The 27,985-nt window shown below is 43.3% G+C and overlaps 1 protein-coding gene across 2 annotated transcripts in view; it reads left to right on the top strand.

Moving 5' to 3' along the window:
- Positions 1-27,985, top strand: part of DIAPH1 (diaphanous related formin 1) — a 676,165-nt gene that overhangs the window by 347,831 nt on the left and 300,349 nt on the right. For both annotated transcript variants that reach the window (XM_030213536.1, XM_030213537.1), the window contains one exon: positions 18,831-18,945. In XM_030213536.1, the coding sequence (XP_030069396.1) occupies positions 18,831-18,945 (115 nt within the window). The remainder of the gene's footprint in view (positions 1-18,830; positions 18,946-27,985) is intronic.

The raw sequence follows: 27,985 nt of genomic DNA, 5'->3' as shown, positions 1-27,985 counted from the left end.
CTTTTATGTAATTATCTAACATAAAGGTTAGTTACCTTTAATATAGCTCCTTTGTCTTGTCCATTGCTGTTCTACATCCTTCAGCTGTTCCTATCCTGCTAACTGTTTCTTGAGAAATTCCCCCATCTCGTCAAAGTTAGTTCCTTTGAAATCCAGGACCTTCAATCTCGAGTGAGCCCTCTCTTCTTTTTTAATATTGAACCATACCATACGATGATCACTAGATGCCAATTGGTCTGCCACCTTGATGTCAGGAACGTACTCTCCATTCGTAAGCACCAGGTCCAGAACAGCTCTACCCTGCGTCGGTTCCGTTACCCACTGCTGGAACAATTGTTCCTGTAGGGAATCTAAGATCTCTTTGCTTCTAGATGACTCCGCAGCTGGGACACCCCAATCAACATCCGGCATATTGAAGTCACCTATCAGTAGTACTTCCCCTTTCCTAGCTATCTTGTGGATGTCTTCAATTAAGTCCCTGTCCATTTTCTCCAACTGTGAGGGAGATCTGAATATCACTCCAATATAGATACATTTTTCTTTCCCTCTTTCCAGTTTAACCCACGGCGCTTCTTCCATACCACACATGTCCTGCAGTTCTGTTACTTGGATGTCATTCTTAGCATATAATGCCACACCTCCACCCTTTTTTCCTACTCTGTCCTTCCTGAATAGATTATAGCCAGGTATAGCAACATCCCAGTCATGGTTCTCCGTGACCGCCACTAAATCCAAGTCTGCTTCCATCATTGTAGCTTCAAGTTCTAGAAGTTTGTTTCCCATACTATGGGCATTGGTATACAAGGCTCTCCAGATTTTACTCTTTTTATTCACTTCTATAGAGGCATTAGATGTCCTACTTTCCTTGGGGTTAATTATGGCTTTGTGGCCTTTTATACTCATCCCCTTCAATTTTAGTTTAAAGCCCTCTTTAGTACTTTAACCAGCCTGTTGCTGAAGACACTCCTTCCCTTTCTTGACAGATGGACACCATCACCGCTCAGTACCTCTTGGAAAATCATCCCATAGTCTACGAAACCAAAGCACTCTCATCGGCACCAACCACGCAGCCATGCATTTATCTCCAAGATAAAGGAAAATCACACGAATTAAAAAATATCTGTAAGCAGCGTCAGCGATATAACATATCGCAGATAAAAATAGCTAAGACCTCATATTATTCAAAACAAATACAGGCTGCATCGAATTTATCTAAACAATTATTTTTCATAATGAAACAATTAACAAGTAAACCTAAAGCGTCCACTGAGAAGTGTCTTATAGAATCTGAACTTTTGGCTAAATTCTTTATATCTAAAATAGAAACACTAAGAACAAGTTTGAACAAATCAATAATGCCAACAACTGTATGCTTGTTACCATCTTCAGAATTATGGACTACATTTGACATCCCATCATTAAATTCTTTCTCAACAATTATATCACAACTTTCTTTAACCTACAATCAACTAGATCCAATACCATCAACCTGGTTAAAAAAACTCTTCCTTAGAAATACAAAATCAACTTTACTTAATTATTACAAAAAGCCTTATAGAGGGAACAGTCCCTCAAGTTCTTAAAGAGGCTTTAGTAAAGCCTATTCTAAAAAAAACTACATTAAACCCTCATCTTCCAGGAAACTATCGCCCAGTTTCCAATCTTCCATGTATATCTAAAATACTGGAAACGGTTGTGTTTAAGCAACTATAATCCTATGTTGAGAAGAAGAATATATTACATCCTAGACAATCTGGTTTTAGAAAAGGCTACAGTACAGAAACGGTTTTAACATTTTTAAGCGAAATTCATTCTAGATTAGAACAAGGTTACGTTGCTCTAGTTGTTTCACTTGATCTGTCCGCAGCATTCGATCTAATAGATCATATTTTACTACTACAACGGTTAAAGGAAATTGAGATTTCAGGTACAATCTACAACTGCTTCACCTCTTATCTAGAGAACCGTTCCTTTAAAGTTATCCAAAATCAATCAACTTCTAATTCATATTTTAGCAGCTGTGGGGTACCCCAAAGATCGGTGTTATCTCTTTTGCTTTTTAATTTATATGTCAGCCCACTTTCACTACTCATCCAATCTTTAGGTATTAGCTCGTATTCATATGCCGATGACTTCCTTCTAATTCATTATGTTAAAGCAGTAAACATTGACTTAGTACTGATTTAAAATTGTCTTGAGAAGGTGGCCGATTGGCTGACAAAGCATAAACTAGTATTAAATCCAGACAAAACTACAACTGCATGGATAACGGGCCTTGGGCCTACTCTATCTTTAATACCAACTCTGTTTGGGAAACAAATACCTATGGTGCAGTCATTTAGATACTTAGGTATTATTATTGATTCGTCTCTATCTTTTAGTGAGCAAATATCTGATTTGACAAAGAAATCTTTCTGTCATTTGCGTAAATTACGTTCAATTCGCAATTCCATAAACAAATCCTCACTATGTACACTAACCTATGCTTATATTTTATCACGATTAGACTACTGTAATATCGTCTACGCAGGTATTTCAAAACTTAATGTAAAGCGGCTACAGACGATTCAAAATACTGCTGCGCATATTATCTGCAGAGCTTTAAAATACAACAGAATTACCCCATTGTTATATCAACTACACTGGCTTCCAATAGAAGCTAGGATAAAATTTAAAATTCTTACATTGGCACATAAGGCATTTTATTCACTGAGTCCATGGTATTTATCCAATCTTATTATTCCCTATACACCAGCGCGGACACTGCGGTCATTGACAGACAACAGACTGGTAATTCCATCCCCATCTAAAGCCAGATGGGAATCAATGCGAACATCTGCATTTTTCTTCTTAGTCCCTACCCTCTGGAACTGCCTTCCTAAAGAACTAAGGCTTGAAAACTCATACGCCCACTTCCACAAAATCTTAAAAACTAATTCTTTTCGAGACATATTTGAAGATAATGTCTAACACTAAATTAAATATATAATAAGAGAAAGGGATAGGAGAAGTGAAGAGAGATGGAAGGGAAAGAGAGAGAAGAGGAGAACAAGGGAGAAACCTCCCCAGAATTTTTAATATCTTTGTTTTTATTATGTTTTAGGATGGTGATTATAATCTGAGTAATTTGTATGAATATTACTAATTGGCTCTCTGGTTTTGCTGTGCTTTTCTATCAGAAATGGATTTCAAAGTGTGTTTTTATAGTATTTTAACATTGATTTTATTGTTATATTATATTGTAAACAATTCTCATTTACATTTTGTAATAAGTGACGGTCTGGTAAATAAATAAACGATAAACGATAAGATGCGAGCTTCTCTCATTTGACCTGGAGGATCGATGAGAACACCGCCTGTGCACCTAGATGCTTCACCCTCTGACCCAAGGCCACGAAGTCTCGTATGATACGTTCAGTAGGATACTTAGCGTATGTGTTAGGCGGTGAGAGTCTGCTAGGTACGGATGTGGAGAGGGATCTTGGGGTAATAGTATCTGAGGATCTGAAGGCAATGAAACAGTGTGACAAGGCGGTGGCCGTAGCTAGAAGGTTACTAGGCTGTATAGAGAGAGGTGTGACCAGCAGAAGAAAAGAGGTGTTGATGCCCCTGTACAAGTCGTTGGTGAGGCCCCACCTGTAGTATTGTGTTCAGTTTTGGAGGCTGTATCTTGCTAAGGATGTAAAAAGAATTGAAGCAGTGCAAAGAAAAGCTACGAGGATGGTATGGGATTTGTGTTACAAGATGTATGAGGAGAGACTTGCGGACCTGAACATGTATACCCTGGAGGAAAGGAGAAACAGGGGTGATATGATACAGACGTTCAAATATTTGAAAGGTATTAATCCGCAAACAAACCTTTTCCAGAGATGAGAAGGCGGTAGAACGAGAGGGCATGAAATGAGATTGAAGGGGGCAGACTCAAGAAGAATGTCAGGAAGTATTTTTTCACGGAGAGGGTGGTGGATACTTGGAATGCCCTCCCGCGGGAGGTGGTAGAGATGAAAACGGTAACGGAATTCAAACATGCATGGGATAAACATAAAGGAATCCTGTGCAGAAGGAATGGATCCTCAGGAGCTTAGCCTAGAATGAGTGGCAGAGCTGGTGGTTGGGAGGCGGGGCTAGTGCTGGGCAGACTTATACGGTCTGTGCCGGGGCTGGTGGTTGGGAGGCGGGACTAGTGCTGGGCAGACTTATACGGTCTGTGCCGGGGCTGGTGGTTGGGAGGCGGGACTAGTGCTGGGCAGACTTATATGGTCTGTGCCGGGGCTGGTGGTTGGGTGGCGGGGATAGTGCTGGGCAGACTTATATGGTCTGTGCCAGAGCTGGTGGTGGGAGGCGGGACTGGTAGTTGGGAAGCGAGGATAGTGCTGGGCAGACTTATATGGTCTGTGCCAGAGTTGGTGGTTGGGAGGCGGGGATAGGGCTGGCCAGACTTATACGGTCTGTGCACTGAAGAGGACAGTACAAATAAAAAAGTAGCACATATGAATTTATCTTCTTGGGCAGACTGGATGGACCGTGCAGGTCTTTTTCTGCTGTCATCTACTATGTTTACTATGTTTATGTTTACTATTTGTGCCAACATGGATGAGTAGCTTAGGAGCATGGTCCGTAGGCTTGATGAGTCTAGGCAGTCTTTCCACAATATTGCAAATCTTGGCACCCGGCAGACAGCACACCTCTCTGGACAACATGTCTGGCCAGCAGATGGGCGCTTCGGTACCCCTGAGAAGTGAATCTCCAACCACCACTACCTTTTGCTTTCTTTGGGCCAATTGTTCGGCTGTGGTGGCATTTTTGGTCATTGTTTCTTCCTGTTTTTTTAGATGTTTCTAGCTGTTCTACCTCTAGGGCTGTGAACTGATTCTTTAGCTGAATAGAAGGTGGAGTTGGAGGATTGATCTTGTGGGACTTGGTGACCTGCTTCCAGTTGTGCTCTGTCTGCCCAAGATCTTCTCTCCCTTTGCTGGAAGTCCTCAATGTTTTGACCTGCGTCTCTGGGTCAGATTTCTGGTTGTCCCAGATGTTTCTTAGTCTTACCACTTCTTCTCTTAGTTCTTGTACTTCTTTCACAAGAGACTCAATGTATGTACATTTATCACATGAAACCAGAATTTTGTCTTGGTCCAAGGGTTTGGTCTTGACAGTGGTAGAAGCTGTACTGAAAGCAGTAGCTTTAGGTGTTCTTTGTTTCTTTACCATAGTTCCTGTTAATATATGTTACAGCTAGAGACCCCTCCACTGGAATAGTGGTGGGCAGAGCCTTAGAGCCTAGGCTGCTAAGAAGCACTGACCAGGCCAGAAAATCTGATAATGGCTTGCAACTGGGTACTTGTTGAAGCAGGGCCTAGCTGACAAGCCTAATCAGGATCTGGTGTAACTTCCAAATACAGTTTTAAAGTTTAGATGAAGGATTAAATGACTTGAATAGCTAAATGTTAGGTCAAGTAATTGAATTTAAAATGGAGTCCTTTTCACAAGATGGATTCATGTCTTAGCATTTGAAGATAGAAAAAGTAAAGTTGTTTATTACAAAGGATATAGCAAGAGTTGGGAAATAGGTAGAAGGGGGAGATTTGGGCTTCCGATCTAGCTTGTGGTCAGCTTGTGCTCAGTAACTGAAGAAAAACAAGATTTGCATACTAAAATATACTGTATTAATGAGTGAAAAGGCTATTTAAGAAGTGTGAATCTGGGAGGAGTTTGGAGAATTCCCCAACTCTACCCAGAGGGCAGAACTACGGTCGGTTAACCTGAGACTTTGACTGATGAGCGTGCCAGATTAATTGAAGTTGCAATTGGGTAAGAATAAAATCAATATTAACACCTATCTCCCTTGTCTGTATCTATTTCTTGGCTACATACTTATTTCTCCTAATACACCTACACAGATAAATTATCCTCTATCATATCCACATAAGCAAGTAAACTCCTACTCATCAACACATTATGTGGAAGAGCAGATGCACAAAGATGCTGTTAGATGTCAGGAGTCAGAAAGCAGAGGTCATATTAAAGAGACTTATTTTGAGCCTTCTGGAACCATCTCTGCACCCCTGTGGACAAGGGTCCAGCGGGGGTCTAGAGAGGAAGAGCTATTGTACTTGTGATAATAAAATATGTAGCCGTTGTACTATGCCATCTGGATTACTGTAACGGAGTGTTTGCTGTATCTATCTCCTACCTTACCCTCCTCTTTCTATCACCTGTCTCTACCTACCTACCTACCCATCCATTTACTACCCATCCATCCTTCTATTATGTTATACTTAATTTCCTACTTTACATAACAAAATTCTGTGTTACCTATTACTATGTAAGCTGCATTGAGCCTGCTTTTAGTGGGAAAGTGCGGGATACAAATATCTACTATAATAAAACTCACCCTCAACGTTCTGAGGACACTGACGTCAGTGAAGCCAAGCTCTGACTTCCTTCAGAAAGGTTCGTGGTGGTGAAGCCACCAAAATCGCTCCGGGCCCCGCCCTCGAGGGCGGAGCAATGGCAGAACAACGAAGGGGTTGGCAGGGAGGCGGGGGGGGGGGGGGGGGAAATCGCTCCGGGCCCCGCCCTCGCGTCAAACGTCATGACGTTGGGGGCGGAGCAATGCCAGAACAGCGAAGGCGTTGCCCAGGGAGGGGGGTGTTGGCAACGAAAACCTTGCTAGCGCCCATTTCATTTGCTCTGAAACGGGCTTCTTTTACTAGTAATAAATAAACAGCAACTAATTAAACTGCAGACGGCCCAAAAGAAAGAAACTACACTGGCTTCCTGTCAAAGAACGTATCACCTTTAAATTCTGCTCTGTAGGTCACAAAATCCTATATGGTGAAGTACCTGGCTATATGATAGATCTCATCATCCTGCCGCTTCGGAATATATTCAGACTCTCCCGTTCATATCTTACCCTTCATTTTCCCAACTGCAACGGCATCAAGTACAAGCCCACGTATGCTACCTCCTTCTCTTTCATTAGCACTCAGCTTTGGAATTCTTTGCCGAGGACCATAAAAACCATCACAGATCATCTAACTTTCAGGAAATCTCTGAAGACCATGTTATTTGGAAGTGATTATCCCACAGCCTCTTCATGTGTCTCCACTGCTGGAAGCGCATCGCTCTACAGACATTTGGACACATCCCCCTTCCCTCTTCCCTCACAGTTTCCCTTCTCCTTCCATCCATTCCTACTCTTCCCCAGTATCTCTTGTAGGTTTTCTGCTGTATTGGCTTCATTTTACTGCATTGGCGTCTGCCTCTGGTGCATTGTAAGCCACATTGAGCCTGACACTGTTGGGAAACTGTGGGGTACAAATGAGATAATAAATAATGTGTAGTTTTAGGGTAAGAACTGAGAACCTGTTAAGATTTACTGTGTGGGTGGAATTCAATGTATGTATCTGACTATTTGAAATTCAGTGATTGAGCTTTTTCCTTTAGGGTATTTTTTTTTTCCCTGATGTACGGGTTGGTTGTAGACCTAATTCAATAAATTAATCTTGCAAAGTAAGACCTAGAATAAATCTGATCCTGATCAGATATGGGTATAGCTGATTAACAATGATTTTTTTGATTATACTGCCAATACGGTACTACCAACAGTGAGAGAAGCTTGATGAACAAGTTTAAGGAAGAGAAGGTAGATTGGTATCATATGTGATATATAATGAAAATAGCAACCAATGGATATGTTAACAGAGGTCCTTTTTATCTAGCATTTAACTTTCAAAAAGGAGACTATGATAAAATGAGAAGAACAGTGAAAAAAAAAAACTTAGAGGAGTGACTGCAAAGGTCAAAAATTTACATCAGGCGTGGATGCTGTTCAAAAATGCCATCCTGGAAGCTCAGGCCAAATATATTCTGTGTATTAAAAAAAAAAAAAAAAAAGGAAGGAAGACCAAACAACATCCGGCATGGTTAAAAAGTGAGGTGAAGGAAGCTATTAGAGCTAAAAAGAAATACTTCAGAAAATGGGAGACGGAACCAACTGAAAATAATAAGAAACAGCATAAGGAATGGCAAGCCAAATGCTAAGAAAGGACAATATAATAAGGACGGCAAAGAGGGACTTTGAAAAAAAGATTGCGTTGGAGGGGTAAAAGGGGCGCTCAGGGAAGACAAAGCCATAGTGGAGAGATTAAATTAATTCTTTGCTTCGGTCTTCACCAAGAACAGTTTGGGAGAGATACTGGTGCCAGAAATGGTATTCAAAGCTGATGAGTCGGAGAAACTGAATAAAATCTTTAAAAACCTGGAGGATATAATGGGGCAATTTGACAAATTGAAGAGTGTCAAATCTCCTGAACTAGATAGTATTCATCCCAGAGTACTGATAGAATTGAAAGATGAATTTGCAGAACTATTGTTAGTAATATGTAATTTATCTTTTAAGATCAAGTATGGTACCAGAAGATTGGAGGGTGGCCAATATAACTCCGATTTTTAAAAAAGGTTCCAGAAGAGATCTGGGAAATTATAGACTGGTAAGACATGGTGCTGGGCAAAATGGTAAGAACAAAATTACAGAGCATATTCAAAAGAATGGATTAATGAGACAAAGTCAACATGGATTTAGTGAAGAGAAATCTTGCCTCACCAATCTAATTTCTTTGAAGGGGTGAACAAATATGTGGATAAAGGTGAGCTGGTCTATATTGTTTATCTGGATTTTCAAAAGACATTTGAGAAAGTACCTTATAAAAGACTCAAGAGGAAATTGGAGAGTCATAGGATAGGAGGTATTGTCCTATTGTGGATTAAAAACTGGTTAAAAGAAATCAGAGAGTAGGGTTAATTGTTCAGTATTCTCAATGGAGAAGGGTAGATAGTAGGGTTCCCCAGGGGTCTGTGTTGGGACTGCTGTTTTTAACATAATTATAAATGATCTAGAGATAGGAGTGGCTAGTGAGGTAATTAAATTTGCCAAAGACACAAAGTTATTCAATATTAAATCGCAAGAGTATTGTGAAAAATTACAAGAAGACCTTACAAGATTGGGGGACTGGGCATCTAAATGGCAGATGATGTTTAAAGTGAGCAACTGCAAAGTGATGTATCTGGGAAACAGGAGCCTGCACTATAGCTATGTAATGTAAGATTCCACATTAGGAGTTACCGACCTGGAAAGGGATCTAGGCATCATTGTTGATGATTTGTTGAAACCTTCTGCTAAGTGTGCGGCAGCGGCTAAGAAAGCAAATAGAATGTTAGGTGGTATTAGGAAAGGAGTGGAAACAAAAATGAGGATGTTACATTGCCTTTGTATCACTCCATGGTGCGACTGCACCTTGAATATTTGTGCAATTCTAGTCACCGCCTCTCAAAAAGATATAGTGGAATTAGAAAAGATACAGAGAAGGTCGACGAAAATGATAAAGGGGATGGGACAACTTTCTTATGATGAAGGGCTAAAGCGGCTAGGGCTCTTCAGCTTGTAGAAGAGATGGCTGAGGGGAGATATGATAGATATCTATAAAGTAATGATTGGATTTGAATGGGTAGACATCGCTTGTTTTACTCTTTTCAAAAATACTAGAACTAGGGGGCATGCAATGAAGCTACAAAGTAGTAAATTTAAAACGAATCGGAGAAAATATTTATTCACTCAACGTGTAATTAAACTCTGGAATTTGTTGCCATAGAATGTAGTAAAAGCAGTTAGCATAGCTGGGTTCAAAATAGGTTTTGATGGCTTCCTAAAGGAAAACTCCATAGACCATTATTAAAATGAACTTGGGGAAAAACCACTGCTTATTTCTATGATAAGCAGCATGAAATGTACTGTTTTGGGATCTTGCCAGGTACTTGTAACCTGTTTTCGCCACTGTTGGAAACAGGATACTGGGCTTGATGGACCTTTGGTGTGTCCAAGTATGGCAATACTTATGTACTTATGTACTTATGCATTTTGCAATACTGGATGGTTAATGAACCTCCAGCTTATTGGCGATGGAGGAATCAAGTCCATCAACTGCTTGTAGAAACTTGGGAAGGACGTGTTTCTTTTTGATGCAAAAAGTGTTTCATGATGATTTTGGATAAATACATTCAGAATATGACACAAGAGAGGAGTCTTATTTTGAATACTTTATAAAGGGAATGGCACAAAATTGATCTTGTATAGTGGGGGAGGGGAGGGGGATTGTCTTTTTGTTGTTCTTAAAAGTTCTTTCACTTAATCACCAGAGGCCATCAGAAACCAGGCCAAAGGTGATCATTGTGATTGGTTTGTGGGTCGGAGAGGGTGGGTGATTTGTGTTTCATGAAATGGTGAACTTGGACTGGAGTTTTTTTTGTATTTTCAGTTGTGTGTAGCATTATGTGTTTTCATGATGTACTTGAGCCCTATGTACTTTGTTCTTCTGTCTTCTGTTTGTTCACCAGTAAAATGATTTTGAAGTAAATCTGTAAGGGCAAAGTAAATTGGGCATTGTTATTCAGCTGGTTATGTACAAAGAAGAAATAAACAGTAGCTAGCAATTATTTTGAGTGCATCTGTGAGCTTTGTGTCAATGCAAAATCCAGGACTGGAGGGAAGATTTTTGCTGCAAGGGGCCTAAATGGGGGAGCAAGTAACATGGGGCCTCTTTTACAAAGCCATGCTACCGATTCCCTGTGCGGCAAATGAGAGGAAGCCCATTCAATTCCTATGGGTTTCCTCTCATTTGCTGCATGGGAATTGCTAGAACGGCTTTGTAAAAGAAATCCCTATTGAGCCTTGTATGCTCTGAATGTTCCCTCAAGTTTTTGTGTGTGTGTTAAAAACAAATCTCTCAGTTTTTATCTAGTGTATTTGGAGGGGAAAAGGGATTGTCCTGTTTGAAAGGATACCAAAAAATAGCAGTGTGTCCAGCCAATGGGATCCAGAATTGTTCATTATTAAATTCTTGGATAAAACAATGAGGGAGAAGATTTTAGGATATCTAGTGCCACCTGCATCCTGTGTAGTGAGATTACTTATTCTTTTACCTCCATAGAAGGCATATTTAGGGCTTCTGATTTTAGGTTTTATCTTCTTTATCCAGGCCTGTTATACAGTGTAAGGTCTGTATCAATAACTTGCATACAATATTTTCTTGAAATCAGCAACAGGTTAGCAAATTTATTATAAATAAGTGAAGTGGATAAAAATCGAAGAGCTTGTGTATTTGCTCAACTGGAGCATTCGGCATAAACTCTCATCCCCCATAATCCCCAATAATACTCAGAAGCCACTTTTTCGACTAAATTTGGAATTTATTAAGGCCGCAGCCAGGCACTTAAAACATTATACACATAATGCAACTTAACATGTTACCGTAATACATAACTTCTTATAACTTGGCAAATTCAAGCCCTGGGGTACACAGCTTTACTTCATGATGCGCCCCAATCCGCTGCTGGGGGGGGCGTCTGAGCACACCCACCGCCGACCTGTGCTTTCTTATAGCACCCGATGACCATGGTGTATCCCGTTTAAGGATACGCCCCGGATAAGTTCTTGGCCTCCTGGCCGTCCAAGCCAGGAGACAAGCCATATCCCCACAGAATTAACTGTAAACCTGCCCGACCGTCAGGCATAACATTGTACTTCGTATTGCACTTAACATTTGGGCAATTATTCACCAATAACATAACAGTGTTCTGCGCTCACTTGCTGTGTACCACCAGAGTCCCCGGATAATCACCGCCACTACTCACGGTAACGAAACCTCGTTTGCCGTGAGCTCCCCCACAACCCACCTGGCTGCGGCCCAAACCCAATTAAAAAAGGCCCATGCACCATTAGCAAGTATGGAACCCAGTCATGGCTTCAATATAATCCTGCCACTCGGAATTCAGGATGTCAAGCCCGATATCCGATAAATGAACCCCATCAGGCCTGTATAAACCCTCACATGATTCCTTAATAAGGCTATGGGTGATAACATGACCCTTCAAACTGGGCATAAACTTGGCCATCCACTTATTAAGTTTTTTCCTGGTCATCTCCACTGCAGCATGACGCCGCTCACCCCTCCATACCCTGCGGGGGAGAATATCCGACCACACCAGGCGTACCTGGGGACATATACTTGCCAACTGTAACAGATCCCGCTGCATGGTCTTCAACAGGAGGATCCCATTAACTTGAGCCAAATCATTACCTCCCAAATGCAAGATCAAAATATGCGGAGCAGCCTGTGACTGGAACCGCCATAACAGGGTGGGCAATAGCTGCGCCCATCGCATGCCTCTCAAGCCCAACCACGTAATAGATACCTGCCCAGAATAAAACCCCAAGTTCTCCCCTGTCGGTCGTACCGCAGCCCTCCTACTAGCCCAATAGACAAAGGAGTGGCCGCAAATCCAAATCCTTCGCCTGCCCGCCAGGCCACCTGTAATAGGCGAAGCAAATATTAATGAATAGTGAATAATGACAGAACAGAAGACAAGCAGTAACAGGATAAATTTGAGGGTAGCTGTAAGCAAACAAACTTAACAGTCGGACAACCCAGAACCCCGGGGTCGAATGTAGGTCTTGTACACTTTGGACTTCCAGCGACCCACATTCATGATTTGCTGCTCAGGCAAACCCTGAGCAGCCGCCGCAGTGGCCGCCCCTATTCTAAAGGAATGTGAACTGAAACACCGCGGCGGCATACCCGCCCTCTGCACACACAAAGATAAAAACCGCGTGAACTGAAGCGGGTGAGGGGGGCTCCATTTTCATGAACCAGCAACCAGGTACCATCCGGGGGTCGGAGTGCCAAATAGGCCCTCAACGTGCGTACCGGGCAGGTGTCGTCATCTCCCTGCTGTTGCAAAGGAAAACGTACTCCCCGGGACATTTGATCAGTCTTGGACTTTCTAATGACCAACTGCAGAGATGACCCGTACAAGGTAACATCCCCTAGTAGCAAACCCATCACCGGGGGTGCCAACTTTGACTTGGCTACTAGCTCACTCACTCTAAGCACACCATAAAAAGCCAAGGAAAATGCAGAATGAAAAAGGCACACTTCATATGGGCTAGCACATACATGCAATGCTGCACTGAACAACTGCCGCAACTCACTCTGTGTAATGGGTTGCCTCCAATCACCCCTCTGGCTCTCCTCTCTACTCCAGCCCCGTATCATCCTAGTCACCACAAACTGGCGGGTTGTATTCTCAACTCTCAGGGCCTTGGAGAAGAAGCTAATAGTAGCCAGAGTAACCACTACCCGTGCCTTACTATAACTCCCTGTGCTCGGGAGAAAAGTATAAACTGAACAATGGCATCCACCCTAAAGACGTCCTCAATGCCGAGGTCCTGCATGATGTTGAGGAAAGAAGTGATGGCAGCCAGATATCTTCTCCGCGTGGACTCAGAAAGAGACTGGAGCAGCAGGTCCCACACCTCTACGGGCCAAATCGCCATACGCTGTCCGGTACTGCAGTCGCTCTGAGGTTGGCCAGAGGCGCGCGAGCTCTGAAATCTGAGAACTGAAAACGCGACAAAGCATCGGCTAAAACATTTTCTCTGCCTGGCACATGTTGAGCTCAAATCACAACATTCAAACATAAACACTGCAAAACAATTTCCCTAAGCAAGTTAACAGTGCGTATAGTATGAGCAGAGAGTCTGTTGATAGCCTCCACTACTGCCATATTGTCAGAATGGAATACTACAGACCTGTTCGCTAAGGCCGGACCCCAGATGTGAAAGGTCGCCATGATGGGGAATAGCTCCAAAAAGGTAATATCCCTCGTAGTACCCAACTCAACTCACGACTGAGGCCAGCGAGCCACACACCACGCTCCCCGAAAGTAAATACCAAAACCCTCCCTGCCCGCTGCATCCGTAAAGAGGTGAAGGGCGGACGCAGTTGTAGGGGCATCATGCCAAAACGATATCCCATTAAACCGCGTCAGAAAAATCTCCCACACCCCCAGGTCATCCTTAATCTCCCTAGTGACCCGTATATGATAATGTGCTCTCAGCACCCCTTTAGTCGCCATTGCCAGTTTCCGTGCAAAAACACGGCCCATGGGAATAACCCGAGTAGCATAACATAAGAGCCCCAGTAGTTCCTGAAATTGTTTCAGCGTGGCCTTGCGAAGCTGCCGCAACTGTCGCACCGCCGCCAACAACTTCAGGATCTTCTCAGGAAGCCGTGAATGTTGACTACCCACATCCAGCTCAATTCCCAAAAAGGTCAACACCCGGGAAGGGCCCACGGTTTTATCAGCCGCCAATGGAATGCCAAATTGCCCTGCCACTTCTGAAAAAATTCGCAACATCTGTGCACAATGCTGAGCATCTCTGCCAATGCACAAAAAATCATCTAGGTAATGGACCAGAGCCCACCCCCAGGGGCTACCTGCTCCACCACCCAGTGCACAAACGTACTGAACTGCTCAAAGTAGGCACAGGAAATGGAGCATCCCATTGGCATGCACTGATCAAAATATAGATTGCCCTCAAAACTGAAACCCAATAAATGAAAAGAATCCGGACATATGGGCAGCAAGCAAAAAGCCGACTCAATGTCCGCCTTAGCTAAATGCGCCTCTGGTCCATGGTCCCTAATGATCCGTATGGCCTGATCCAAAGAAGTATACTGCACTGAACAGTCCTCCGGGTCAATAAAGTCATTCAGCGACTGTCCCAAAGGGTAAGAAAGGTTGTGAATTAGCCGATATTTACCCGGATCCTTCTTGGGAATGATCCCAATGGGGGAAATAATCATCACAGTATACGGAGATGAAGTGAAAGGGCCCACCACCCGTCCGAGGCGCAGTTCCTTACCTATTTTTTCTGAAACCACCTGAGGACAAGTTGCAATGGATTTGGAGTTCCTAGGACAAACAATAGATTGAAGCAAAGGCCCTCTATAAGGAATAGAGTACCCACACTGAAATCCCCGCACGATCGCAGCCGCGCTCACCCTATCTGGGTAACGCGCCAGCCAAGGTGACATCGCTTCAAGCTTAATGGGAGATGGGGCCAGCTCCGTCAGCAAACTGAGCCGGCTGGAAAGACTGGCCTCGTTTATCCTTTGCAACTCTACACTGCAGGGCCGAATGTCCACCGCCGCAGTTGGCACAGGAGTGACAAAATTTACATGGGTGCCAGGTACATTGTCCCCCATTAAACAGTCGACAAACCCCCTTTTCCCTCTTGCCAATTAGACGACTTCCGCCTTCCCCCTGTCTGGAGAAAAGACTGCCCTGCCTGGCTAAAGGACTGTCCTGACTGGAGAAAGGACTGCCCAGGTCTATGTCCCGTTGTGTCCCAAAAACTATACCCCTTATCTTGGGACAACGGCCTATTAGCTACCATCTCCTCCAGCCATAAGTCCACAACCCTATGCTGCCAAGAAATGGACGGGTCATCAGCCATGCTCTTGCGGAACCTAATGTCATAATTTAGCCAAGCCCATCCTCCATAACGCCTATGGGCTTTCATGATTGAGTCCATATATCTAATCAAATATGGGCTCAGGGAGGGATCACGCTCCACCACAACTGACATAAAGATATGAAATGCGGATATCCAATTCGTAAGGGACCGGAATATCTGAGGTTTCCTATCTCCCCCAAACAGCAGAGTAAGTTTGTCTTGCACCGTACTACTGTCCTCTTCCGTCTCCCGTAAAAGGAGGGAAAAGATATCAATGTATTCCCTCTTCCAAATCTTCTCTTTCATCGTCCTAGATACACATCTGGACAAGGTAAACACCTCACATACCACATCACTTCGCGGGTTAGCTACCCCTGCCCCCATACTTGTCCCCGCTACTGTCGTCGACCTCTGAGGAACCGCCGACAACGAGGAGTCCTCCGAGGTCGAGGCAACCTGTCCATCAGAAGCGGTCTCCCGGACAACCGGGGCCCCACCTGCCCCGGGTCGAGCCTCAAACTCAGTTAAGACCCTCCTAATGACCTCTTCCATGGACGGGCCTGACATGACTTGTGGTGGTGCAGCCCCAGGGGACTTACCCGCACCAGACAGAGCCTCTGGCCCGATAGGCACCACTGCTGGCACAGATCCTCCAGGTTGACCTTGCTGAGCCACCGACAGCACCCCTGGCCCCATCGGAAACACCTCTGGAACTGCTGATGGAGCTGTACTACCGGTTTGACCCGGTACGTCCACTGATACAGGAGCCGCCGATGCTCCCGCTCCCATAGTCTGCAGTTGCTGGGTCACAGAGGCCAGCCCATGCTGCTCAATTTGCTTGCGGAGCTCCGTCATAAGAGCATCCATCTCCGACGACGATTGCCCCATCACTGACTCTGTTGTCATCCTGGCCTTCCGCGTCTGCCTAGAGCTGCGAGTGGACCTCAAAGTCACCGGGACTGCCACAGATTTAACCCGGGCTCCTGATTTCGCTGCACGCTTCGAAGGCATACCTGTAAACACAACACTAAAATAGAGAGCAATGAGTCCCAGCAGGCATAGCATGAAAATGGCAAACAAACATTCCCCTTATCAAAATGCCTCCGATATTTGCCCCACAAAACGACCGTACAATCACCCCTTACATCTCCCGTATATGCTGCATGCATCTAGTAGTGTTATAAAGATGATAATAATAGCAATAGGAGCCCAAGAAAACTGAAAATGTCAGCAGCTGAACTCCAGCAAAAAACCCAGCCAGAATGAAAAAATTCTCAATATATCTCACATAGGATCCATTTACTATGCAAGTCTGCCATCTGCAGGCAGATGGCGAAATTGCAGCCTACAATAAACAGCGAATAAAAATTGCCTCAGTAGCAGACATCATCGCTTCCCCTAGCACATGTGATCACTCCCGCCCCCCCCCCCCTACGTCTCAGTGCACGCCAACGCCATGAGAAAAGGCGCGCAGGAATTCCCGCTCGATGCCCAACGGCCCGCTCCTGAGCCATGTGCTGGGATTAATGAAAAACATTGGAAGGCTTGTTCTAATCTGGGCCGAGCAAAAATTCCACCGCACCATGAAAACTGAACCTGCCCCATCCCCCTATTGAGCGGGCACCGCCAAATTAAATAAAAATACGCCATCTAGTTCCTGTTCCAAGAGGGCTCCCTATCATCCTTCCACTCATGTCAGCCCCTGCCGAAAAAACAGCCTAGAGGACTGCTCCACCTCCCGTCACCACCCTGCTGCTTACCGCATCAACCCACGAGGCACCCCCAGGAGGTCAGTAAAAACGGAGCTACTGTGCACCCCTCCATATCCCAACATGAAATCCCCAAGATCTCTCAACCCCCTCCCCCTCCTTGGCTTCGTACATCGTTGCTGCCCCATCCCCCTGTTATTCACTTTGCTTCGTTTTTTTTTTTTTTTTTTTAAAGAAACCACCAAAACCCTCCTATTACCTGCAGAGGCCAACAGAGTGCTGCTAAGCAATCGCTGCAAGGAGCAAACTCAGTGCCTGCCAGGAGAAAAAACAGCTAGCTCTATTCAAACTGCATTCAGGCATTTTTAATTCAGGTATTTCAGGTATTTCAGCTCCTTTCACCAACCTCTCCTTCCAGCTGCTGACAATCCCTACCTCAGCAACCCTACTTTATATCCCCCTACTTCCCCTCCCACCCTTCCTTACCTTAACCCTTTCCTTGCTCTCCAGCCTCAAAACCCTTTCCCTTCTACCTTAACCCTCGTTAGCCCTCAGCTCAGTTGTGATCGGCCTCTCCCTAACGGGCCGGCCTCTTTCTTTTTTGCCTGTTGCCACTGAGGATGGAATCTGTTTTAAATTTCATTTAGGCTTTTTTTTTTTTTTGTTGTAGTTGTTTTCTGCCCTTGTAGGTAGTAGTTTGAAGCCAATGCCATGGTAAAACAATTTACAAGGTATCTGGAAAAAATGGGACCCCAACATTTTTCCAGGTAACCCAAAAACGTCCTACTACAGCAGAAACTTCTGCCTGAAATTCAAAACATTTGAGTACTTTATTTTTCAACAGGATAGAGCTCCAGCACATTGACCTCGTAAAACAGTTTAAACTCTTAATTAATGAAACCCCAGAATTCATTGAGCCAACTGCTCACTGGCGTCGAAGACTTCGTGAATTTAAGCTTGAAGGAGGACACTTTGAACACAAATTATGTAATAACCGAGAAAAAAACCCGATTACATCAATATATTTTCAAAGGCCAAACTAAGGGCCCTGTTTACAAAGGTGCGCTAGTATTTTTAGCGCACACTAACCTTGTAGATGCCTATAATGTTCCTGTGGGTGTCTATATGGTTAACTTGTGCTAAAAAATGCTAGCACACCTTTGTAAACAGGGCCCTAATTGTTTAAACAATTGCAAAGTATTTTGAAACTATGTAAGGGGTCCTGTTTTTTCAGGACACTGTGTAGTAATCATATCTGTTTCAAAATAGAAGCAGAAATAGAAGGCAACCCAGACCTTTATACAGTGCAGTAGTTCTTTTTTTTATTTTATTTTTTTTTTCATTTAAATTCCATTTTTCCTTTTTTTTTTTTAATAGGGGGAAAGCTTTAGTGTGCATATTAGCTTTTTTTTCTGAAGGTAACAGACTTGTTTCTCTCTGCGTTTCAAATGGCCGCTATTTGGGAAACCAAGCATGGGTTCAGCGTGGTGATTTAGTTCACAGCCACAGATAGGCAGATATTTGAAGCTGAATGAAGGCATTTCCTTTTCTAAAGAGTATATATCTGGTCCTGTTATGTCATCAGTACATAGGTAATTGTCCGTTATATAACTTAATTGGTAAATAGTCTGAAAAGAGGCTATTGGAAGTCTGAGCATATTGGGGTGAGGAGATAGGGATAGTCTGTAGATGAGTATCATAGATGTCATATCTTGGTTTTATGCCAGTTTTTCTGTATGTGATGAGGTTTGTGTCATTTCTAACAGATTATTCCAGACCAGTTGTCTGAGAACTGTTTTTGGACAAAAGCGAAGGAAGACAAGTTTGAAAGTAATGAACTTTTTGCGAAAATCACACTTGCCTTCTCTGCACAAACCAAGGGTAAGTAGCTGGTTGATATCCTTACTGTTTTGGATGCCTCTTTCCACTTACTCGGTTCTCTGACAAGGAGGATGAATCAATCACACATGTAGGTGATTCCATGGTGCTGTCAAGGGTGCTATCAGAACTCAAAAACATGAAAGGTTTTTCTCAGCCACTGCAGAACTTCCTGCACAGCATGCTACCAGACAAGTTGCTTCAGTATTTTGTTTCTTACCACTAGGATGCATTGATTCCATGGTGCTGTCAAGGGTGCTATCAGAACTCAAAAACATGAAAGGTTTTACTCAGCCACTGCAGAACTTCCTGCACAGCATGCTACCAGACAAGTTGCTTCAGTATTTTGTTTCTTACCACTAGGATGCATTTAGTTCTTTTATTTTAGATTTTCCACTGATGAAATTTTTGCTGTACCTATTTATGTTGTCCTTATTGGTTTCAGTTCCTCTCATTCCTTCCTAGTTCCCTTAAAAAAGAATTCTTTGCTTTGTCAGGTTTCCTAATCACTGTTAATAGTACTGACATTTAATACTAAATTATAATTTAAGTCTTGGTAGTGGCAGTTCCAAAAGTGCAAGGTTAGAGTCTGTATCCCAAAAAGGAATGGTAAGGGATTCTCTTGGAATTTACTTGCAATTTGAATGCACAGATAATGTGGACTGTGAAGTCATAAGAACATTTATACTTGGACAGACCAAAGGTCCATCAAGCCCAGTATTCTGTTTACAACAGTGGCCAATTCAGGTGACAATAAACTGTAAGATCCCAAAAGAGTAAAGCAGATTTTATGCTGCTTATCTCAGGAATAAGCAGTGGATTTTCCTAAGTCCATCTTAATAACATCTTATGGACCTTTCTTCTAGGAACTTGTCCAAATCTTTTTTTAAACCCTGCTATGCTAACTACTTTTACCACATAGAATAGTCATACTGGGTCAGACCAGTGGTCCATCTAGCCTAGCATCCTGCTTTCCAACTGTGGTCAGTCCAGGTCACAAGTACATAAGTACATAAGTAATGCCATACTGGGAAAAGACCAAGGGTCCATTGAGCCCAGCATCTTGTCCACGACAGCGGCCAATCCAGGCCAAGGGCACCTGGCAAGCTTCCCAAACATACAAACATTCCATTCATGTTATTCCTGGGATTTTGGATTTTTCCAAGTCCGTTTAGTAGCGGTTTATGGACTTGTCCTTTAGGAAACAGTCCAACCCCTTTTTAAACTCTGCTAAGCTAACCGCCTTCACCACATTTTCCGGCAATGAATTCCAGAGTTTAATTACACGTTGGGTGAAGAAAAATTTTCTCCGATTTGTTTTAAATTTACTACACTGTAGTTTAATCGCATGCCCCCTAGTCCTAGTATTTTGGAAAGCGTGAACAGACGCTTCACATCCACCTGTTCCACTCCACTCATTATTTTATATACCTCTATCATGTCTCCCCTCAGCCGTCTCTTCTCCAAGCTGAATAGCCCTAGCCTCCTTAGTCTTTCTTCATAGGGAAGTCTTCCCATCCCCGCTATCATTTTAGTCGCCCTTCGCTGCACCTTTTCCAATTCTACTATATCTTTCTTGAGATGCGGTGACCAGAATTGAACACAATACTCAAGGTGCGGTCACACCATGGAGCGATACAACGGCATTATAACATCCTCACACCTGTTTTCCATACCTTTCCTAATAATACCGAACATTCTATTCGCTTTCCTAGCCGCAGCAGCACACTGAGCAGAAGGTTTCAGTGTGTTATCGACGACGACACTCAGATCCCTTTCTTGGTCCGTAACTCCTAACGTGGAACCTTGCATGACGTAGCTATAATTTGGGTCCTTTTTTCCCACATGCATCACCTTGCACTTGCTCACATTAAATGTCATCTGCCATTTAGCCGCCCAGTCTCGTAAGGTCCTCTTGTAATTTTTCACAATCCTGTCGCGAGTTAACGACTTTGAATAACTTTGTGTCATCAGCAAATGTAATTACCTCGCTAGTTACTCCCATCTCTAAATCATTTATAAATATATTAAAAGCAGCGGTCCTAGCACAGACCCCTGAGGAACCCCACTAACTACCCTTCTCCATTGTGAATACTGCCCATTTAACCCCACTCTGTTTCCTATCCTTCAACCAGTTTTTAATCCACAATAGGACATTTCCTCCTATCCCATGACCCTCCAATTTCCTCTGTAGCCTTTCATGAGGTACCTTGTCAAACGCCTTTTGAAAATCCAGATACACAATATCGACCCGCTCCCCTTTGTCCACATGTTTGTTTACTCCTTCAAGGAATTGAAGTAAATTGGTCAGGCAAGATTTCCCCACACAAAAGCCGTGCTGACTCGGTCTCAGTAATCCATGTCCTCGGATGTGCTCTGTAATTTTGTTTTTAATAATAGCCTCTACCATTTTCCCCGGCACCGACGTCAGACTCACCGGTCTATAATTTCCTGGATCTCCCCTGGAGCCTTTTTAAAAAATGGGCGTTACATTGGATAAGTCTATAAAAAGAATTATTGAATTGCCTATAGCACACAGCTATAATCAGTCATTTGCCTAGCATCCTGCTTTCCAACAGTTTTCCAATCCAGGTCACAAGTACCTAGCAGAAACCCAAATACTATCAGGAATAAAAGAGGAGCAGAACTCAATCAGTAGCAGAGTTAAAGCTTAGTGGCATTAGGTAAGTCTATAACGAGCTATTGGATCGCCTATAGCACACAGCTATAATCAATCATTTGCCTCTAAAATCAAATAATTTAAATTGTATATCAATGTGTAGCACTTTGCACACCAATAATAAAAATCAGTATCAGCATAAATGGGAAGACTATAAATAAATGACCACTTAGCTTCAACTACTTCCATGGGTACAGTGCTGCAAGACCATAAAGAGCTTCTGACGCCCACTGCATATCCAAGGCATTTTGATATACTTGACTTGCTGTCACAATTGAAAAACTGCTTCCATCTCAACAAGCGCTTAACATGGTGGTAACTGTAGCAACATTCTGTGCTACCAATCCCAGGGCAAGCAGTGGCTTCTCCCATGTCTATCTCAATAGCAGACTATATACTTTTCCTCCCGGAACTTGTTCAAATCTTTTTTAAAACCCAGATAAGCTAACTGCTGTTACCACAACCTCTGGCAATGAGTTCCAGAGATTATTCTTTGAGTGAAAAAATATTTCCTCCTATTTGTTTTGAAAGTATTTCCATGTAATTTCATTGAGTGTCCCCTGGTCTTTGTACTTTATGAAACAGTGAAAAATTGATTCACTTTTGCCAATTCTACACGGCTCAGGATTTAGTAAACCTCTATCGTATCTCCTCTCAGCAGGCTCTTTACCAAGCTGAAGAGCTCTAACCTATTTAACCTTTCCTCATATGAGAGAAGTTCCATCCCCTTTATCATTTTGATTGCTCTTCTTTGAATCTTTTCTAATTCCGCTATATCTTTTTGAGATATGGTGACCGGAATTGTACGCAATACTCAAGGTGAGGTCCACACTATGGAGCGATACAGAGGCATTATAACAGTGGCGTAACCAGAAGGCAATTTTTGGTTGGGTCAACAAGTTGGATGGGTGGGCACTAGAATTGCCAACTTTTTGAAAAAGAAAAAAAATGAGTCAGTCACCTGATGCACTCATGCTCTGTCCCTACCCACCCCATGCTTCACCTCTACCTCACTCCCAATTACTTCAGTGAGGGTACCAGTGCAGGCTTCAGTGGCCAATTGAGGTCTAAGGGAAGTACAAGAGACTGTACTCCAGCCCCCATTGAGCCACGGTCCTCCAACACACATATGATATTGAAGCCAAATACATTTCGCATCCAGAGAACCTCAAGGCCTTCCACCAACAATGGATGCAGAGCAGAGAAAGGACATTTTCTCGTAAAATTCACCATACAAAGAAATTTTGGTAATCACAATAATAGACATATTGTAAAGTAATTCTAAAAAATATATAAACAGTGTCACTCAGAACCTAGAGCAAATCTACCATGCCAGGACTAATTTCCAAAGCAAGGATCCTACCTATGAAAAGATAGTGCCCTAAATAGTATTATGGGGCCCTAAAATATTGATACATCTATCTAGAAAACTGAACAGGCTAAACTACTACAGAATGCTACATAGAAACTTCATGGTGACAGAATACCTCAGGGTCACACACACACAACACAAATGCCAAATATAGAATAAGTGACCACAAACTCTATAAATATAAATTAAACTGAAACCCCAAGAAGCCAGACCTTGCATGTAGTACAACACTAGAGAAACAAGAAAGAAAGGCATTTCCTCCTGTGCAAAATATAAAGATAGCACGTGCCAGGGATGGTGTTGGGGGCAGAGGTGTAACCAGGTTTTGACATCAGGGAGAGCAGACTATTAAAAAATAGGCTCCAGTTGGTGTCAACTAGACAGCAATGCCGGTGCTGTCTCTCAGGTGCAGTGGCTGTGGCGGGCAATAATTAATACAGGCAGTCTCTGTTGCATCCACTGTCTTTAATTCTATCACATTCTCATCAGGAATCCTTCCCCTTACAATACCTTTCCCTAACCCCTCTCCTCTGGTTCTTTTTTTAAAATTTAGCTCAAGTTTCCTTTTCCTTCTTTGGGCTCATTTGGATCCAGGACTGGAATCTGGAGCCAGGAGCCTTCATTTATAACAATGCCCTATTTTACATCACTCCCTACCCCCCAAAATTTACATACTGCAGGCCTTAGCTAAGTCACAGTGCCATATGCCAGTGTTCCTTCCATCACCTTGCAATTAGGGACCCTATATCCACTTACCAAGTGTTGTCTTTGCACAGTGTAATATTGCATGGAACATCCACAGAGTTTCTAAGTTATCCAGTTCCATGAGGGAAACTTTAGACCAGTCCTGGATTTCTGATAGCCCTATCCTGGTGCATTATGGAACCTGCAGCACAGATTTTGATGGGTAGAATCAAGGACTGCAAATCCCACATGAATTTGGAATGTGAGTACACTTGTTGCAGGAATTACCACTATTGTTAGCAGAATCTGTGGTACTTCAGGAGTCAAACAGCACACACCAGAATGAGAGAGAAATCTTCTTTATTTGCCAGCAAACAAAGTAGGACATCAGCACTAAGTCTCTTCTTCTCTTTCTCAGCTCTCTGGATCTGATGGCTTCTGTCTCAGCTCCTTCTCTTCTTCTTAGCTCTCTCCTTCTTTCTTCTTAGCTCTCTCCTTCTCTCTTCTTAGCTCTCTCCTTCTCTCTTCTTATGTAAGCTGCTTCTGCTCTCAGTTATATACTATTCCTAAACCCCTCTAGCCCCCCTTACTTTCCAGATGGTAAAGAATAGATGATTACCCTGCCTTGAACTAATCACCTCTACACATATGTTCAAAATATCAGTTACATAGGTTCCAGACATTTCCTAACTGACCTATGACCTGGGCCTCTCAGACTAGACAATGTGGCACCTATCTCTGTATTATTCACATAATCCCAGTCATAGCTTCATACTAACTACTAACTGGACTCTGACATTCATTAAGGGGTCAAGGGACCAATCTTTGCTTAATGGCATACAGATATGGTTTGTTATTACTTTCAGGACCATTCCTACACTTAGCTATTCATCAAGAAACAAAGTTGACTTTTCCTGACCTTTTTCACCTAGCTAGGACTGTGGATAATTCAAACCAGATGATCTATTTAAACTTGCAGAGATATCACTTGAAAGGTCAGACAAAGTTGAATTGAAAAGATATTCTACATAGAAATAGAACTTATTAATTACACAGAATAAAACATATTCTAAAATAAACAGAAATCAAAATTCCTTATAAGACAAAATCTAACTCATCTAGAATTATTTAAAATCTACTCTATTTTCTTCTAACCAACATTAGCCTAATCTTTTTAAAACTATCTTCTAACACTGTTTGCTTGTTGATCCCTCGAGATTATCCACTATGCCCAATAGCCTTTAGATGTGGTAAATAATTACTTCTCCCTGACCTTTCTAACCTCTTAGTCTAACAAAAGCTAGACATTCTTGAGCAATTAAACCCAGATAACATTCCTCACTTGCAGGGTGAAAGGTTAAAATAGAATTAACAATTTCTCTTTGCCCAAGCTGCCTCATTCCCCCCTTTGAGACTAAAATCAGCTTATGCAGAGATAAGTCTCACAACTCAAACTCTGGGGATTATAGTGATCCCAACTCCATACCTCCTCCTGGGGCATAACGTCTAGGAATAGGCTTGTGAATCACCATTACCCTACTCGTTAAGGTCCTACGGCATACTGCCGAAGCACATGAAACTAGGAAACAAAACAACAATCCTGCTAAAACTAAGACTATTAGGGAAATGAACAAGGGACGTATCCATGAGGCCAATGACCACCACCAGGAGGTAAGGTCTAATCCTCCTCGGTAATCCTCCACATTAAGACTGGCCAACTGTAGGACTTTATCCATGGCATGCCTAACTACATGCGTCCTATTTATGACAATGGTACAGCACTCTGAAGAATTGAGCACTGTGCAGAGGCCACCCTGGGCTGCAAAGAGGTAGTCAAGGCCCATACGGTTATACCGAGAAACTATACTTAATTCATTAATTTGATCCTGCAATGCATTGACTACCACGTTCAGCTCATGAACTAAAACATGGAGTAGGGACTGAAGTCGTCGGGTAGCCATACCTAGTTCAGTGATACCCGCTACCGGGCCCCCAATTGGAATCCAGGCCGTGGCAGAAAGGGCCACAAGTCTCTTTTTAGTCAGAGGATAAGTAGAGTTGATGTACTGGAGGGCTAATTCAATCGCCTCATCCTCTGTAGCAACGGAGGAGGGTAAGGACAAGGCCTCTCGCTTAGAGCGGTGCGGGGATGGTGGCCTGAGAAGAGGAATAACTTTAGGAAAATAATTCAAGGTTACCAATACACAAAAATCATACGTGGGGGGAAGAATCATGTGGAGCACATTATCACAGAGCCAGTAATGACCAAGGAGAGGGTGAGGGAAGTTCCCAATAAATGTTGGCACAGGATGGACAAGGTACTTAGGATGCCCATAATGCGAGCCCCTATCCCAGGGGGAACGAAGACGAAATGGAGACTTTGCACCCCATAGATGCCAATCCCCAATTGTGACAGGCTGCTCATTTGTTATAAACTCTTCATACCCCGGGGACTTATGAAAGTAGAAAATAAGCTTGGACACTATAGTCCTCTTAGTGGTACGGTTAGGAGCCAGATAATCACCTGGGTCATAATCTGCAGGTACGGTAGTAGGGCACATAGGAGTACCTGGAGAGACTACCCACACAGATTCCCCCTTCTCTGGGAGAACATTGGTATAGTTACAGGCAATGGGAAGAACAGTTGAGATGTTTCTTGTTAAACAAAACACTCCAGAAGCTGGATAGGGAGACGTAAAAACTGGCCTTAGAGAAGATTCAGAGGGGGAGGTAGCATTATAAAAGGACCACCAAGTATAATCCTGGCTCCAAGGGCCCGAACTCGAAAAGTAGGGAGGTATAAGAGCTGTAAGTGGCACAGGGACAGGAACAGCTGGGACATCTGTGGTATAAGGAGAAAATCGAGAACACACAATACAAGGGGAAGTAATCTTTGCCTGACTAATTAGTTCCTGGACAGAGTGTAGCCAAAGGTTGGAGCGAGTTGGGGTATTAGGAAAAAGGAGGCAAGGAGTAGAAAACAACAAAAGCACCCAAATTACTAACATTTTCCTTCTTCCTAATCTAAAACAAATACAGCAAACTAATCAAGCAATAATATTTCAACAGTCTGTGCTAGTCACAGATTACTCTAATATAATGTTCTCAGTCTTTGAGTTCTTATACCATTTGGGATAGAACCTCAACTGACAAGGATCAAGCTCTCAAATTCCAGGAAAGCCAGAATCAGGCAAGAAAGAGTCTCAGTATGAAGCCAAAGTCCAGCAGCTCCTGCGGTATGCAGTTGACCCTTCTTTTCAGCTAGTAGATTCTTTGGTTCGGGTCAAGCGCAGCTTCAATGGCTCCGCTGGATCACTTTCTGCTCTCCACTGTTTAGGCTCCGTCTGATCCGTGCTGGGCTCAGTCTGATCAGCAGACTTGATTCGAGACCAATGGACCCATGGAGTTATCCCTGCGACCTTCACAGCTGTAGGGGTAGAAAGCAAAACAGTAAAAGGTCCTTTCCATCGGGGCCCCAAAGGCTGGAGCCTCCAGTCTTTCAACCAAACTCTATCCCCTGGCAGGAAGGAATGTACCTGAGCCTGGAAGGGGACAGGGTTTATTTCTCTCACATAAGACTGAAGCTCAGAAATTATCCTGCCCAAGAGGGCTACCTGCTCCTGCACCTGGGCAGACCCTAAAGTCCCTATGAGGCATATTTTCAAAGCACTTTGGGAGGCTAAGTTCCATAGGTTTCTATGGAACTTTGGGAGGCTAAGTGCTTTGAAAATGAGCCTCTAAGTCTCCCTTAATTCCCTGCAAAATGGCTGGGGGCTTCCCATACACAATTTCAAAGGGAGAGAGGGCTGTTCCTTTAGTTGGGGTACATCGGAGGCGAAAGAGGGCTAGTGGCAGTGCCTGTGGCCATTTCAGTTGGGTTTCCTGACAAATCTTTGCTAGGCTATTTTTCAAAGTTCTATTTGCCCGCTCAACCTGCCCTGAACTCTGGGGACGGTAGGCACAATGCAATTTCCAAGTAATGCGCAATGTGCGGGACAGGGCCTGAAGTGCGGCTTCAACAAAGGCGGGACCATTATCTGAGCCTATGGCAAGGGGCAGTCCATACCTGGGGATGACATCCCTAAGGAGGGCTCGAGCTACTTCTGTGGCTTTCTCAGTGACTGTAGGGTATGCTTCCACCCACCCAGAAAAAGTACAGACCCATGACCAAGAGGTATCGGAGCCTACCGCTCCTGGGCATTTCTGTGAAGTCTATGACTAGGGACTCAAAGGGTGTTAGTCCTCTAGACTGAACTCCTGGTGGAATACGGAGTCCCTGACGAGCATTATTCTGGGCACAGAGAGTA

The sequence above is a fragment of the Microcaecilia unicolor genome, chromosome 8 (genome assembly GCF_901765095.1).
Source record: "Microcaecilia unicolor chromosome 8, aMicUni1.1, whole genome shotgun sequence".
Lineage (NCBI taxonomy): Eukaryota > Metazoa > Chordata > Amphibia > Gymnophiona > Siphonopidae > Microcaecilia > Microcaecilia unicolor.
The sequence above is the reverse complement of the archived record's forward strand: the minus strand, read 5'-3'. Positions and strand labels throughout refer to the sequence as shown.